A 16,329-nucleotide genomic window follows, 5' to 3' on the forward strand; every position below is an offset into this window, starting at 1 on the left:
ATCCTAATCAGTATGTTATGGTGCAGTGATTATACCCCACTGCTTTGAAATTACCTCAGGATGTGTCTAGCTATTTGGTATGAATAAGAAGGGAAATAATGTCTTGAGGAGGAAACCAAATTTCTGAGTTGGAATATATAATGTACATCCTCTATCATATGGATGTATACGTTAAGGCTGATCACTGATCTCAGTCCCACCCTTTTCCTTTTGTGTCAGGGAACATGCATGGACTAAACAAAGGACTTGCACAGCAGGCTCGCAAGTCGTGTGAGTCGACTTTGACCCAACATAACAGACTTGGCTTCTGTCTAATTGTACAGGAAGTCCAACTAGGATGCAAACTGTGTTTCTTGAAATCAGACACTGCAGTATAAACCCACAAGTGGCTACCACTGTTGATTACCGCCACTAAATCATGGAATGAAACTATGTAGGACAATGTCTGGTCCGTACTTCACATGCTGTAGTCCATAAATATTTATGTCCTTTTTCTCACCCAGATCCGACCACTTCCATGTTCATGGTCAGTATAAGATCAACTTTATCAGCATTTATCTTTTCTCCACCCTCTTTATTGACATTCCTGTCCTCTGATGGCATTGATGCCAAGGATAGGCAAAGAATGTTCATTGCCAAATTGTAATTAATATCAACAATTCAATGATAATGAGATCTTTTTATATGTACAGGTAGATGGTAGCAGTGATAGCTGTTAGTGGGTGTTCTCCCCTCCCGATATTAATTACTGTATACGCCAAATATTTCGCGAGATTTTTATTTTCGTGAATTTCGCGAGTCAGCTGCTGTTCAAGAAATTAAAAACATGCGAAAATACTAACTCTAATGCCGATATGAATGTGATGCACATTTCTCCGTTCAGTACAGGACTCCATGATCGCGAATTTAACCACTCGTGAAATTGTCGGGAAGTTCCGATTTGCAAAAATTTAGACTCGCGAAATATATGGCGTATACAGTAGCCTGTTCTTTCAAATGGCTCTCAGATCCATATGAGGGCTTTTTACACTTGTAAATTTTTGCTTAGCCCCGGACTATCGGTGGGGCTAAGGGGGGGCCTTAGCCCCACCGTTGGTACGGGACTATCCTTAGCCCACTTTCTGTTTACACTCGTTTTTGCCAAAGTGGGCTAGCCCCACCGATAGTACGGTACTATCTGGCCCTGCAAAATAGCAGGGGTTAGCACCGCAATTGCGGTGCCAAGCAAGTGAGTGTAAACAGAATGAAAAAATAATCCTGGGCTAAGCGACGGAGACGAAGTCCGACCCTCACTGACCAATCAGAAACGAGGTAATCAAGTGCTGCCGGTGCGTGCGTGTACGTGTACAGTGCCCAGCGTAATTATGAATATTCATGTGGTTTGGAAAGTCCGGGGCTAAGAAATACGAGTGTAAAAAGGTCAGTTTTCTCCTTAGCCCCGGACAAGAGATAGTACGGGACTAATTGGCGAGTGTAAAAAGCTGAAAAAATTGGTACGGGACTAACGATAGTCCTGGGTCAGAGAAAGTCCGGGGTTAAGAAACACAAGTGTAAAAAGCCCTATGTACTACGAGGAATTGCGAGGACATTTTGGCAGCGTGATATTGATAAGTTGGAAAAGAGAAAAACAAACATCTGGTAGCCCTATATCCAATGGCACACTGGAGCTTTGAAGTGACAGACAAGACCTTCATTTCAGAGCCGTGAGAAGGTGATGAGCTTACCAGACTTGGGATGATCATGTTTGTGAAATGCCCCTTCATCTGGAGCATTAAGGTATGGGGTCAGGAAATGCGATTCTACGGGGAAACTTGTTATTGATAAACACAGACTACATTTCCCACAATTCCTGGGTTGCTGTCTTATCAGCTCCAACTCTTGACTGCTGCTGCTGCAGAGGCACGTAAACCTGTCGTCAAATGATAAGTAATAGACATATGCATAACACAAATCATGTTGAAGATTCACATGTCTTCAGTAGGCCTGTTCTTACTTACCCGAAACATTTTTTTTTTTTCTAAATTGATGTTCGAAATATGATACACAAAGCAAATGATTCGTGTGATGAGTGGACACAAAATAATCAGTAACTGTCTGGATTCTCATTGTGGTGCAAAAATTGGCCCATCTTGATTCTTTTATCTAAAAACCTAAAGTTGCAGTAATTTGACTTGCACGGTTTTTCTTCATATTACACTTTAAAATGTCATTGTTGTTGTTTTTTTTATTAATCTCATGGTGTAACTCAAAGCCCTATTAAGCTCCAATGAAGGTGCTTGGGGTCATGGTTTGGTCATTGTTCGGGCATGGGCAGTTTGGATGTTTAAAGCGCTTTGCTTGCAAGTAAATGAGATTTAGTGTGAACAGCAGCGAATAAAGTCAATATTTGCGTCGTGATCCAAAAATGATGATTTTTTTGTATGTGTACATGCCCACTGTGTTAAGCTGGATGAAACTGACTCTTATAACTTAGGATGCATTCAGAAATTTTATCAGCCATAGTATAAAGGCTAAACCAAAAAAAAAAAGCAAAAATATAAAAAAACAATTTAACAGAAAAAATGGTTGTCATTTTAAGTATAGACAAAATAGGAGAGTGTGAAAAGAGAACTTTGCCTCTTATCTCTGAAATGAAAGGGGGTGGAATGTTAGAGTTGGAGAGTGACAGTGATCTTGCTCTCAGATTTGCGTTTGTTTTTTAGTCTTTTCCCATCACATATATCATCTGCAGAGTCACAGCTAGCTTCTTTGTAGATTTTGGTGCTCTTTATGTTTTAGGGACTTAAAACTGTTAAAAATTCAGTAGGCCTATCATGTCTGTACTGAAGATTTTTCTGAAGAAAAGCAAAATGCTATTAAAAATAGTATTCTAAATGAGTAATTAAATCACCTCAATTAATACGTTGACTGAAAACTGAAAAGTTGTAAAAAAAAAAAGAAAAAGAAACTTGGAGCCTGGGAATTTTGCCATGAGGTATTGACGAGGCAAAGGTTTAAGTCAAAGATCTTTAAAAAACTAACATACAAATAAAGTATTAAAACTATGTCAAAACCTTTATCATTGAAGAGTTTAATATATATCCCAAGAAATCCCCTGTGATCTGCTTAGGTTGCTCTGATTTTACTCTGATCATAGAAGAGACTTACACATCTTGGATTAGATGTAATATCTCATTTCACCCATACTTAGCACCCATATATCCCCAATGACTGTAGGTAAGATTGCTCGTTTCAATTCAGAAATCATACCGACTGATCTACTTCCCTCGCCCAACCATTAGTGCAGAATTTAGGAGTTGCCATCTTAATTGCTCCTCGTATTTCAGGGTTACCCCTGGAGGGACATGTGCTAGGTCATTGTCAAGTGCCAAATGTAGGTTGAGATGATACCAATTGCTGGATTCCACCACCAGGGGGTCTGTTTCGAAAAAGAGATTCACAATAATTGCAAGCTGTAGTAATTGCAGTTGCTATGGCAGCAGCCCTTAAACAACCAATTAGGTGTGAGTTATTGAATTTTTGCTGGAGTCATCTGCAATTATTGCAATGTATGATAATTGAAAAACATCTCTCTGAGACACAGGTCCCAGGTGTGACCTTTTAGAATCAACATCATAATTTGCCACTGACATTGTATGCCAGAAAGACTACAATGGTAGTGAAAGACCTAAAAGGGGTATTATAGTTTTGGTTGAGATGGAGATTCAGGTTTTAACCTTTGCAAGATTATTCGAAACCACTTTTATGACATATTAAGGGAGCATACAATTCTAAGACAAGTAAGAGGTATTAAACGTTTGTTTGATGAAATCAGTTCTGAAATGGCTGAGATATCCAAAAACGAAGAAAAGCAAAGTGATCCTAATAAAGTTGGGTCCCATCTTTTATTAGGGTCGGTTTGTTTTGGATATTTCAGCCATTTCAAAACTAATTCTCAGAAAAAAACAACTTTGAATTCCTTTTCATATCACATCCTCTTTCATATTTCATAAGAAGTTTCTTATCATCTCACAAAAAAAAAAAACCCCAAAAATGTTGGAAACCTGAAAATCCATCTCAACCAAAACAATCCCATCCCTTCAAGGCTCTTGATGCTACAGCCTCACTGCAGGCTGTATGCAAATATCACTTACCCTCTTCAGGGACTCGGCTCCAAAAGCTGAAATTCCATACTGGCTTGACCAGATTATAATGAGTACGAGATGACAGAAATGGCCATAATGATGAATGGCCACCTCAAATCAGTTTGAAAGTATCATCTCAACAAACATGTAAATTCTTCTTCATTAACACATATGGTATTGGATTTCTTTTCTTGAAAATAAAACAACTGCAGAAAGATTCAAGATTCTGAATGTAGGACACACACACACACACACAAAAAAAAACTTTACTGGAAGCTTACAAAAGGTGACAACCTGACAATGTAAGTTATGGGTCTTCCTAAATATTTTACGATTAGGTGTTCAAAAATGAAAAGTAAAGGAATCTTTTCCCCATTTTTTGTCTTTCCTGATGCATATTGGAATGTAATATCTTGAGTATGATTAGAATTTTAGACAAGTTACTACTTGCATATGAGACATGAGCAGGCAGTGTAATATCCCTTCATTGTAATTTACGACAGGAAACCAGTTGATCAAAACAGAGCAAACCATATTTTTCTTCGGTGGGGGTGGGGGGGGGGGGGGTAAGGGGATGGTAAAGTCAGTTTCCAAGGAAAATGGTTGAAAATCATGTCTGCGAATGTGAGCTGTAAGGAGATATGGCCGACAGGAAGAGGGAAGTTGTTGCCCGATATGGGTGTACACAAACTGAGCGGGCGAAGTCATTTCCTGAACTCACATCCTTGAACATGCTCGTATCTCTCCAGTCTGTGAATTTCGTCTTATCTCAGCGAGACAACCACTGTCATGGTGTGTGTGCACCACTCAGCTTTATGCACTGACGGAAGTGTCTATAAAGACCAAGATTGCCTAAATCTGCCGACTATTGTCCTAAATTGGAAACTAGTATGATATATTTGTCTCAGTTTTTGATGTCATAATTCACTTATCTTTGAAGAAATGTGTCATACAGTAATCCAGGAAATGTTTTGTCCATAATAAGGTAGAGAAGCTCTATGTCCCTGAAGCCTCAAATTGTGTGATTGTGAGAGATAAGTAAATCATGGAAGCTAGTTGTTGGAAGAAAGAGATATTTGTTTCATACATTACATTCATTTCTCCAAATACCTCAGGTTGTAGATTATGTTATCTTTCATACAGTGTAATACCTTGTTCAGAGTAAGGGTACCCTGAATTTGTAGATATTATGAACTTGTACTTGTAGATTATGTTATCTTTCATACAGTATAATACCTTGTTCAAGGTAAGGGTATACAATACAGTGTAAGTTTGTGTGCCTGCTCAAAAAAAAATTTAAAAATGCCCTCTTTGCTTTTCCTTTTCTTATTTAGTGCAAGCCCACACAGACAATGTATTTATATGTGTGTCTGAGAGGAATTATATGCTCTGACATTTGAGTTAAGTTGTATCTGAGTACACTACATGACATTCATAACTCAATAAGAGGTGAATATTGTTCACTATTTTTCCCTTTTGCACTCATGTTTGAATGATGTGCCAAAGTTTATAGACAACAAGCATTTACTTAGTAATCTGTATCTTTCGGTTTCCCTCTATTCTCTCTTAAACGGATGTGTACAGTTTTGGTTTAGATGGGGCTGCAGGTTTCCAACTATTTTTTTGTGTTTGTTTGTGAGATAATGAGAAACCTCTTATGAAATATGAAACAACATGTAATTCTTAGAGGAATTCACAGTTTGTTTGATGAAAATTGGTCTTGAAATGGCTGAGATATCCAAAAAAGCAATCCTAATAAAATGTGACAGACCACAGCTTGTATTAGACTCTTTGTTTTATATTGGTTTTTTTTTATATGTCAGTCATTTCAAAACCAATTTTCATCAAATAAACTTTCAATTCCCCTCAGAATTGTATTCTCGATAGTCCGTAGAGTGGTTTTTAAATATCTTACAAAACGTTAAAAGCTGAATCCTCACTTCAACCAATTCTATACCATTCCTTTAAAACAAATTAAAGTGATCTTCATGTACCATTGTTCATGATCTACCCACCACTTTATTATACATGTACCTTCACAATAAAAAGTACTTAGCAGTGACTGTCCTTTTTGTCTGTTTGATTAGTAGAGCATAGTTTCACACTACTTAGTTAGTTTACAAAGCTGATGTTCTTTTGTTTACAATTATCATTGATTCACTTCAGGAGTCCCCAGGCCACAATCTGGGCCCCAGAAGTCAAGCAGAGTGACCAAGGTTTCAGTGTGTCCCTCCAAGCAGACAAACAGGTTTGTTATTTAACCCATATACTCCCAATAAATAGTCGTTCCCATAGATATACAATGTGCCACACCCAATTCCCATAGGCAGCGGGTAAACTCATTTTAGAGTCCAAGTTCCGTCATAACGAAAATCATTTTCCACATGGCAGAAAAACATGGTTATTGAACTCAAAAAGTCATAGACCAATTTACTTCCTGTGAACGCTATTGTCTGTGTGGGCAGGGGGAGTTCAAAGGTTTGTACGATTTGAAAAGAGCATTTACGTCAAGGGAAGGAGTGTTGTCTAGATTCGTACAATACAGGTTCAACATTTGTTCAGGGCATTATGTAGGAACATGTTTCCCCTCCAGTGGTAGCTACATGTAGAAGGGAGAACAGCACATCTTCCCTCGAGCCATTTAATTTCCACCTAATGGTTTTTGCATTCCAGAAGGTTTATGATATTTCTCAAGATTTCATTCGCGTGAATTCAAAGAGGGGTGACGCCTTGCCAGCCAGACATGTTAGAATGTGGAGAGTCGTGTGAGGTTTGGGAGTACTAGTAATTCGTGTCATCTTGAGGGAACCGCCAAATATTTGCCAGGTGTGAGGTTTCTGGAAAGGTTGTGACATCGCAAGGGACTGAACAAATAGATTCAGTATCGGGATGGTGGCCTAAAGGTCCAATTCAGTTCAGCCACTTCTGCAGCTTACTCTGTAGCTCTTTGGGCAGGTTTGAGTTGTAGCTCAACACTCATGTATGGCTTTTTAAAAAGACAATTTTTATTCTTCAAATCTTGCTTTTGCCCAGTCATGTCTAAAATATGTGTATGTGACTGAATTTAAGAATGATTTGAAAGTAAATTTTAGTTGAGATCAAGGATTGTCATAAAATTACATTTCTTTGGAAATCCACTCTATCCCTCCCCTTGGAAAAAAAAAGCCAATAGGTAATTTTCAAAAGGGAATTGAGAGGAATAAGAAACTATATATTATGTAAGTTAATATCAAAGGGATCCTACAGAACCAGAAATAACATTGTTTAGCTCATTCCAACTATGAGTTCTGTATTGTAGATTATCACAAATGAAGCTACAAATGTAGGCAGTATTATGGAAAGCGATGACGCAGAGGTATGATGACCAATGTTATGGATAGGACCTGGACCGTTTCTTTCTGTTATAGAATAAGAATGTTTCTAATCATCAAAGGGAGCTAGTAAACATACAAGCAAGTTGGATCAGCAGGGGTGGATCCAGGAATTCCGTAAAGGGGAGGTGCCTTTACAAAATTAAAGAGGGACGCACGCCCCCTATTTTTTGTATAATTTCTTTTGTTTTAGCAAAAAATAAAGAGCTGTGGGTGCGCGCCCAGGTGCGCCCCCCTCTGGATCCGCCACTGATCATGTTAAGTAGGTGATATCTAGCTTTACAACTGTTTGTTTTGATGGTTTGAAACTCAAGGTCAGATGAACCAATCTCACTAATCACAAACTGGTCTAACATTCACTGGTGTCTGTCCCACAGAAATTTACACACGCCGGGAGCAGCCACAATGTGAAACCCAGGCTCTTCCCTGGAGCGGGAGGTGGTGGAGGAGGCGGGGGAACCGGGCCGACGCCCGTCCATAAGCAGTTCAACTCGCCTGCTGGCATGTACTCCCCCCAGAACCTCGCTGATTCCTTCAAAGGGCAAACGGAGGGCCTGTCAACCAACCCTGGGTAGTAAGTTGAAACCCATCCCTGTCCCTTGGTGCCTCTGTCCATTTAACCCTCTCGGCACCAAGACCGTGAAATGCCAACAACATTTGAATGCAATCTTGTTGTCAGTGGTAATGATTGCCTTAATTTGGCAGGTACAAGATCCTAGTAGAATGGCTGTCAACAAACATGCTTCCAAGGCAAATAGGAAGCAAGAGACATTTGTTACAATTTGGTGTAAATGAACAAATTGTTTTACATCATTTACATTGGCATCCAAAATTTGATGTTTTGACATATACCTAGCGAAAGCTGGTTGACCCATTTCTATAGAAAATAACCAAAATCTTCCCAGATATGACATTCAAGTAGTGTGCACTGATGATTAGTATACATATTATTTATTCAATATCAATGATTATTTTTTGAAGATTTCTTTGTAATGTTATATTCATTTTGTAAAAAATGCAGCAATCATATCAAATCACATCAAATCCAATAAAATCAAATCACTGGAACTGCATATAATCTCTACAGTAGTAAATCTGGATTATAGTTTAATGTTACCCAGTTATGGAGGTCTTTGCAAAACCAAGTATTTAAAAAATGCTTTCTTGTTTGACTAAATACAATACTCTATAACTTTGCACCATTTTTTTGTATGAATATAATCATACATGATTACCATACTCAAAACATACATTGTATATGAAAGAAATATCAAGCAGTCAGTCTTAGTATTCTGTGCTCTTCCGATAGCTGTTCTTGAACATTTATCAACAATTGAAGCTGCAGATGAACAATCTCAGTGACAATCTTGAAGTCACAGAGTAAGCCACATTTCATAAAGAATGTTTTCTTAATCTTGATTTAAAATATCTGCCATAATTCCACGCTGTGTACTCTTCTGGTCATTTGTAAGAGCATGTGCCATTCTAGCTCCTTGTCTACACTTCCCATATCAGGAAAGATGTCAGTGGTTCTGAATGATGCACACTTTCCTTTCTCTTCCCACCCCCACCCCCACCCCACCCCAGTGCAGACGACCTTCCCCCACCCCCGAGCACCTGGCAGCAACCCTCGGCCTACCAGAGCCAGCGACCCGACATGACCAACCCTGGGGCTCAGTCTAGGAGCTTCCGCATGGTGCAGCAACTAGCCCACGACAACGAAGGTAGGGCAGCTTTGATTCCTGCCCATCTGGTTGCCAGGAGCAACCCTAACCCAAGACAGAAGGAGGACAAAAAAAACCCCTAAAACCCCCAAAAACAAAACAAAACAAAACAAAAAAACCTCCCTCTATGAGAGCAAGTATTGTGAGATACTTCTCAGTATTGAAATTCTCTGTGACACATTGAAATTAAACAGATCAAGAAGACACAATATCCAGAAGTCTTGCAGGATCTTAGTCACAGCATGATCCAACTTTTGGGGGGGGGATGTCGGGTCGTTACCTTCTCCCTCCCCCTCCCCTTTTACTTATTAGTCGATACATAAATCAAAGCCTTCCAAGTCAGACAAAGTAGTGTCAATCAGAAGACTGATTAATTATTTCTATTTTCCCCAGATCAAGAAGCTCAATGAAACTAGTAAGTGAAAGCAAGTGGCACAAATTGGACTCATCAACAGAATTCTTGGAATTTTTGTCTATTTATGGCTACCAGATAATATATTGCACATACTGTGTGGAAATAGCTTAAAAGTGAGGAATGTTATTTGCTGTTTTTGGAAATCCAGAGGTATTAGTATCATGATGCTGAGTCCCAGCTGATGACAGAATTTGATATCAATCTTTAAGTGTGAAGTAGACAGCTACTACTCTGCAGTCATGCATTCTTTCTATTGTGGCTGTCACTTTTGATAGATTTTCCCCGCTTTTGTATTTAAGATACATTGATATTGTCCAGACAACCTCTGAAAAGATGTGAATGTCAGACATGAAGGACTGCATAAAAAATATGACAAAAGTATGAAAACAAAGTCTGAAAGAATATGACAGAAACTACACTAGTCCATTAAGGATTGTTTAAAAGTGAATGAAATCTAATGTCATATAGTTGAAACTTTCCATTCCTAATGTGCAATGTTGAAGCAAGTTTGTACAAATGCAGGACCTTACTCCAAGTAGATGACCTTATATAGGCATAACAACATCACCCTTGTCTCATGTGTGCAATTTATCCTCTTTATGTATGATATACAAGATTCAATGAAGTAACAAATTTCTGCTTTACAAACAGTCGTATCCATACTTTGTCAGCAACAGATAACTATACCTCTAATCCCGCTAATACTAGTAAGCAACTCATAAATGAATGCATGGCATTAACAATTTGTGCCCTCATACATGAACAAAGACATACAGGTATCATACTTATTGTTAAGCATGATGTTAGGATTCGCTCACGTCATGATTGCGATTTTACTTTAAAGTTATGCGAGAGCTTTAGTCCTACACCGTACAGAGAGAATGAAGCAATCAAGTCACACAATTTGAGTCAGTCAGCATTGCTGAGTTTGTGATCACAAGAACAAAGAAGAATAGGGATCTTTACCCAGATGTGCTTCCCTGCTTGTACACATCATCCATTAACTAAATCAGGAAGTGATCATAAGAAAAAATGTATGTTTGTCTGTGTACATCAATGTTAATACTCTTGTGGAGGTATCCACGCTGTAGATCGAGCTAGCGCATGTGGGTTTCTCAATCTTTCTAGGCCTCCGGAAGACAGGCTTTCACACTCCAGTATACTGCAATAAGATTTACAAGGATGCCGCACGTGCGAGTCCTTGTACCACTGACTAAAGGGCAGAGTTCCTAGAATCGATTATCTTATAAATCATTCAAACAATACTTATGAAGACTTACAAGCCAGCAAGACATCTTCACAACGTCATAAATAATCCAGTCATGGTAACGCAACGGGACATTCAATCCAAATGATATGACGTAATGCATTAATCTTGTACAGATGTGATTAAGAATTATCACTGTTATTATATCACTGCTCCATGCCAGTAGTACACCTCACATAGTCGATGCATAGAACAAAATCCATTTCGTATCTTGAACATCCGTGTGGAACTCTTTAAAATAAATAAAAGTAGTTACTGCTGGTAGTCTCCATAAACGGAAAGAAAGCCTGGCTTCAAATGGCACCATAAGATTGACACAGGCATTCTTAGAAAATAATTGATGGAGAGATGTGTAGTTCATACCTCGACCACATTCCAGCTGAACATGCCACACCTACATACAGTGTGTATACATGTTTCTTATATGAAATTACTATTATTCATTTGAAAAATTATAACATTTGCTTAGAAATTATAAAAATCAATAAAAAAATCATACAAATTATAACATATCAAAAATTTATAAGATTTAATTGGAATTATAAAGTGTATTTGTATTGCAAAAAAATTGTTATTTATGTAAAAATTATGAAGATTAAAAAAGTCAATTACATATTATAGAATTATAGATTATGAATTATAAAATTACTATCATTAAACACTGGATCGATGGCTCATTCATGGAATCTGGCTCCTGAGGAACCCATTCATTTTTCTTATTGATCATCAACTTCAATGGCATCCCCCTTCTCCGCTCTCTTCAGCAGGGATCCAATTGGGATAAGATACTCCTCATCATAATTTAGGACTCAGTCATGTTGAATTGCACTTCCACACAGTCCTTTACCAGCAGTAGCAACTGTTCTCCTTTTGTTTGTTTTGTTTTTCTTCTACTCACAACTGCGGCTCCCATGAAATATCACCGCCTCCTCATATGCAAGATAATGACTCAAAAAGTACTACCAGAATATAAAAACGATAATATCTTCACTGGGACAACCACCATCAAGAACATGGCATACAGAATGCAGCTAATGCACCTTATGTGTACTGTCCGTACCCAAGTGTGCATATCTAATGTTAGTACATGTTGCTTCCCTATTAAAATCACAGTTCTGTCTACGTCAAAATTGTCGGTTACTGAGATTTTAACATTGCATAAGTATCGTATGATGTTGTCTGCCCTATATTACCTCAACTAATTTCAGACTAGTCGTGAATGTACTTGGGCAGGTGTCTATGAGAAATACGTGTTGTAGCAAAATCAGCCCATCCTCAACGGGTTACTGTAAAAGTGGAAATTTTTGTGCATTTCGCGCAACCAGAAACTAGCGCAAAAATAAAAACACGCGAATATTTTTGCATGCCATATGTTCCACTAGTTAATGACCTGATTCCGCGGAATAAAAAACATTCCAAATTCATCTTACCCAATCAAGCTCGAAAAATTACTCGCACAAAAAAATTCACGTTTACAGTAACATTCCAGAATGTTTTAGCCATGGGAGAAGATAACATGTGATCCATTACCACACTATCATATTCATGCAATTGTTGACTTACATTTGTATATACATGCTTGTGACTTACCTATATGATACTAACAAACATGACTTTTTCTTTATCATTGTTTTTGATTCGTTTCACAGCATACCCAACTCCTCCAGCACCATCACAGTCCTACAACCCGCCCCCTCCGGAGCCGTCTTTTAGGCCGAGTGGAACCCGCAGTGTGAGGGCGCCTGTCGCCAAGCCATCTGGTGGCGCCAAACCAGCCGATGCCTTGCCGGTCTGCCACAAATGCAACAGTAACATCATGTGAGTTGGTTTGGGCTTGGGACAGAGGAATATAGGTGAAAAGTAGGGATGAGGATATCTGGCTAGTAGAGCTTCTTTACTGATTTATTAGGAAAGAAAGTGACATATTTTCAGACCCCAAAAAAAATAAGGAACAAATACCATGGACACTTTGTTTTCCCACATTATTAGATCAACAGGAGTACTATTATACTTGATTGACAAAATGTACTCAAGGTTTTGAAAGACCTGGTGGCATGGAAATACCAAGCAGTAGGAAGGCTTGCCCAACTTGGATATATTCAAGAATCCCCATAACGAACTGTGTACAGCTTTAATCAGTGATCTCTTTGTGAGTACACATACAGCCAAATATCTTGATTAGAGTCAGCACATTACCATTGAGCATAGTTATATGCTTTGATGCACACATTCGCTGATGAGCAATTCAATTCTAGCAGGCCTTCGCAAGTCATGGTTTTCGGATGTACGGTGGTGGGCAGCGAATGAAGCTTGTCTCCCCTCGCAACTAGATCTTTAAACCTCTTATATTCAATGACTTTTTAAAAGACCAATTTTGTTATAAGTCAAGACAAGAAAATTGTACTGAATATGAATTTTATGCCTTTTAGGCTAACGTTTTGAAAAAGTTGTTCTAGAAAGGCTGCAAAATGTGTCGATTTTCCCTCACCCGCGACCTCATGATTCGTCAAGAATTCAGCTACCGACTTTGATGACGTCACTGTGTGTATGATGCATCCCACTGGTGTAAATGCGCTGGCCATTGTATATGAGATTGTGTGCATTTTCAGTCACGGTGAATGAAGTTGTTCAAGCAATCTCATTCTTTGTTGTTGACGCAAAATGGAGTAAGTGAGACGATCTCGACCTGAATTTTGAAGTCTGATTTTTGAATTTTGATGGAGATTTTGGGGAGCTAGGGGACGCGGAAGACAGCGTGCAAGTGGCAGAAGTAGATGGTGGTACCAAAGCCCAGCTGTATCAGCATTGCTCCCCTGCAGGCTGGGAGGGTTGAGGCCAACGAGATGGGTCAGCTTGAGTGAATGCACTGGACAAACGGGCGCTTAGATATCTCAAATGCCACAGAACAAAATTACATCAAAACCACAGGATGTACTTAACAGCTTATTTCCAATTACTCACATGAATTTGAACAAAATCGAGTGCTGGAAAGTGCCACTCAAAACAAACGAGATCTTTGTGACAGATCGCGGCGTACGATGCCTGCACAATCTAGAACTGAAATTAGCTGTCTAATATTATATGAACGAGGACCTACAGCGGGAGCTAAAAACCAATGTGCAACTATTGTAAACAATCTAAATGCAATCGCTCGCGAAGAACAAGTTATTTTGAAGGAGAATTGAGCAATGACATGAAACTCACATGGATATTAGATAGGCCAATAAGTATATCCCATGATTTTGGTGAAATACAGGTTTCTGAAATTTGAGATATCCACACAGACAGTCCATGCCATGCATTGTTTGCAATTCCTATTCAGAATCTCCGAAGCCAAGCTGTATATATACACAGCGATTTGCACGACTACCTCCAACATTAGACTACAGCCTGTCCACTGAATAACAGGTCTACTGTTTTAATTTAGTGTTTACATGGTAGGCCTACCTGTATTGCACTTATAGGCTAGGATATTTGAAATAGAAAATTAATTGTCATCTTAGTAAATAGACCGATGTTATCTGTCTGTTCACGCTTCTTATCTAACGATTGTAGATCATGGTAATATGGTTAGTTCCGAGTAGAGACAGATCTCATATCACTTTATTTCTATGCAGAACAAGGTCTACGGCCTAACTTATAGCGCAGATCCGTAGAATTTTCAGCTAAAAATGCCCTAAAAAGGGCATTTCCGCCTTATTGAATCAGGACTAGTGAAACATCTAAGCCTGATCTATTCCTAATTGATGTTTGGCTGACTGATTTTATGATTTATTCCGAAAAAAAAAATCATGTTTTCTTTTTCTTGCACAGCCACAGCGTCAGCAGGTCTGGCAGCTGCCTTCCAAACACAGCGCTGTTCAAATAACCTCAACTGCATCCATGCTGCTGTGCGCGCACGCTGTTTTGCAGTTCGCCGCTTGCCTGCTGGTACTTTGTGCACATACTTACGTCGAATACAAAAGAGAGCTGTGAAATCGTAACTGTCTCATGCTCAGAAAAGCAAAAAGAATGCAGCTTTTTAAGTGCATCTGATTATGTCATGGATAGCCTTTGGGTATCAAAATTTATAAATTGACATTCTTAGCTTTCTATAAAATATAATTTGCCATACTTCAGATATTTAAACAGGTACTGTAAAAGTGGAAATTTTCGCGGTGTTCAAATTTTCGCGCATTTCGCGCAACCAGAAACTAGCGCGAAAATAAAAGCACGCGAATATTTTTGCTTGCCATATGTGCCTGTGCGTGATGTCTTGATTCCGCGGAATTAAAAACACGCGAAACTCTTCCGACCCGGCCAAGCGCGAAAAATTAGTCACGCGAAAATATCCACTTTTACAGAGTCGGTTTAAAAAAATCACACCTGGTGTAGGAGGTATGTGGCACAGTACAGGTCATTGAACTTTGACTGAAAACTTTCCTTTCCAGCCTTTAAGTTTGCTACATGTAGGAATGTCCAGCAGCGTATAATGTGGTAAGAAAGCAAGAAAAGGATTTGGCAATTGTTTTTGTGCAATAATTATGTGACAGGTGAACATTTGAGGTCAAGAGGTCATGATAAATGAAATTCAACTGCCTGTAATGTGGGGCCATGCTACTAATGGAATATAATGATTATGAGATGTGGCAGATGTATCCCAACCAATTTGTGTGGCAGTTCCGTTGCTGTGTTTTCTGCACAGATGTGAACTGAGTATAGTTACTCAAAAAGCTTTCCTGTCATGAAATATGAAATAGAGTGAAATAGAGTGGGGAAAATTTCTGTTAAAGAAGACATCTTATTTCTTTGGTTAATGTATCATTCTGTAGCTTCATTAGTGGTAGATGTTTTGCCACCAGACGTGCTGAATGACCATGCTTTCATCGTTTTGCAAGTTTGGAATTGTGGTTTGATTTCAGAAAGTCTGAATATTCGGTCATCAGCATTCTCTTTCACTTTTGACCTAGTAATGAGTGCACAATATTTTATTAAGCATTTAATGAGAAAATGCAGCGAGGCCAAAGAGGTATTATATTTCTGCTGTGGGTTCTTCATGTCTTCAGCTGTAAAAGGCTTTCTGAAAAGAGTATACTATTTCACTCTCACTATACTGTTAGATTTTATCTGCCATAGAGATCAAAAGCATTTTCTCTTTCATCGAGCTTGGTCGACTCATAAGATGCTTTCACCTTCACAGTCAGTGTTCAATGGCATTGAGTTTTGATGTTATATGAATATTACTTCAGAGAAAGTGAGACTCTGTGGGATTTCTGACAACAGATATCTGATTACCTGAGACTTATTGGGATTGGATGTAATACACACATGTTCATTTAAGAGCACGCAGACACAGTTGTGTTAAAGGGATGGTATAGTTTTTGGTTGAGATGGGGCTTGAGGTTTCCAACATTCTTTTTGTGAGATAATGAGAAACCTCTTATGAAAT

The 16,329-nt window shown here is 38.7% G+C and overlaps 1 protein-coding gene across 3 annotated transcripts in view; it reads left to right on the forward strand.

Moving 5' to 3' along the window:
• Positions 1 to 16,329, forward strand: part of LOC139742231 (PDZ and LIM domain protein 5-like) — a 110,944-nt gene that overhangs the window by 51,462 nt on the left and 43,153 nt on the right. For all 3 annotated transcript variants that reach the window (XM_071652807.1, XM_071652809.1, XM_071652808.1), the window contains exons 3-6: positions 6,291 to 6,372; positions 7,873 to 8,069; positions 9,083 to 9,219; positions 12,551 to 12,719. In XM_071652807.1, coding sequence (XP_071508908.1) covers positions 6,291 to 6,372; positions 7,873 to 8,069; positions 9,083 to 9,219; positions 12,551 to 12,719 — 585 coding nt within the window. The remainder of the gene's footprint in view (positions 1 to 6,290; positions 6,373 to 7,872; positions 8,070 to 9,082; positions 9,220 to 12,550; positions 12,720 to 16,329) is intronic.

The sequence above is a fragment of the Diadema antillarum genome, unplaced genomic scaffold (genome assembly GCF_040938485.1).
Source record: "Diadema antillarum isolate AM-2024a unplaced genomic scaffold, OU_Dant_1.0 seq00000989_RagTag, whole genome shotgun sequence".
Classification (NCBI taxonomy): Eukaryota; Metazoa; Echinodermata; class Echinoidea; order Diadematoida; family Diadematidae; genus Diadema; species Diadema antillarum.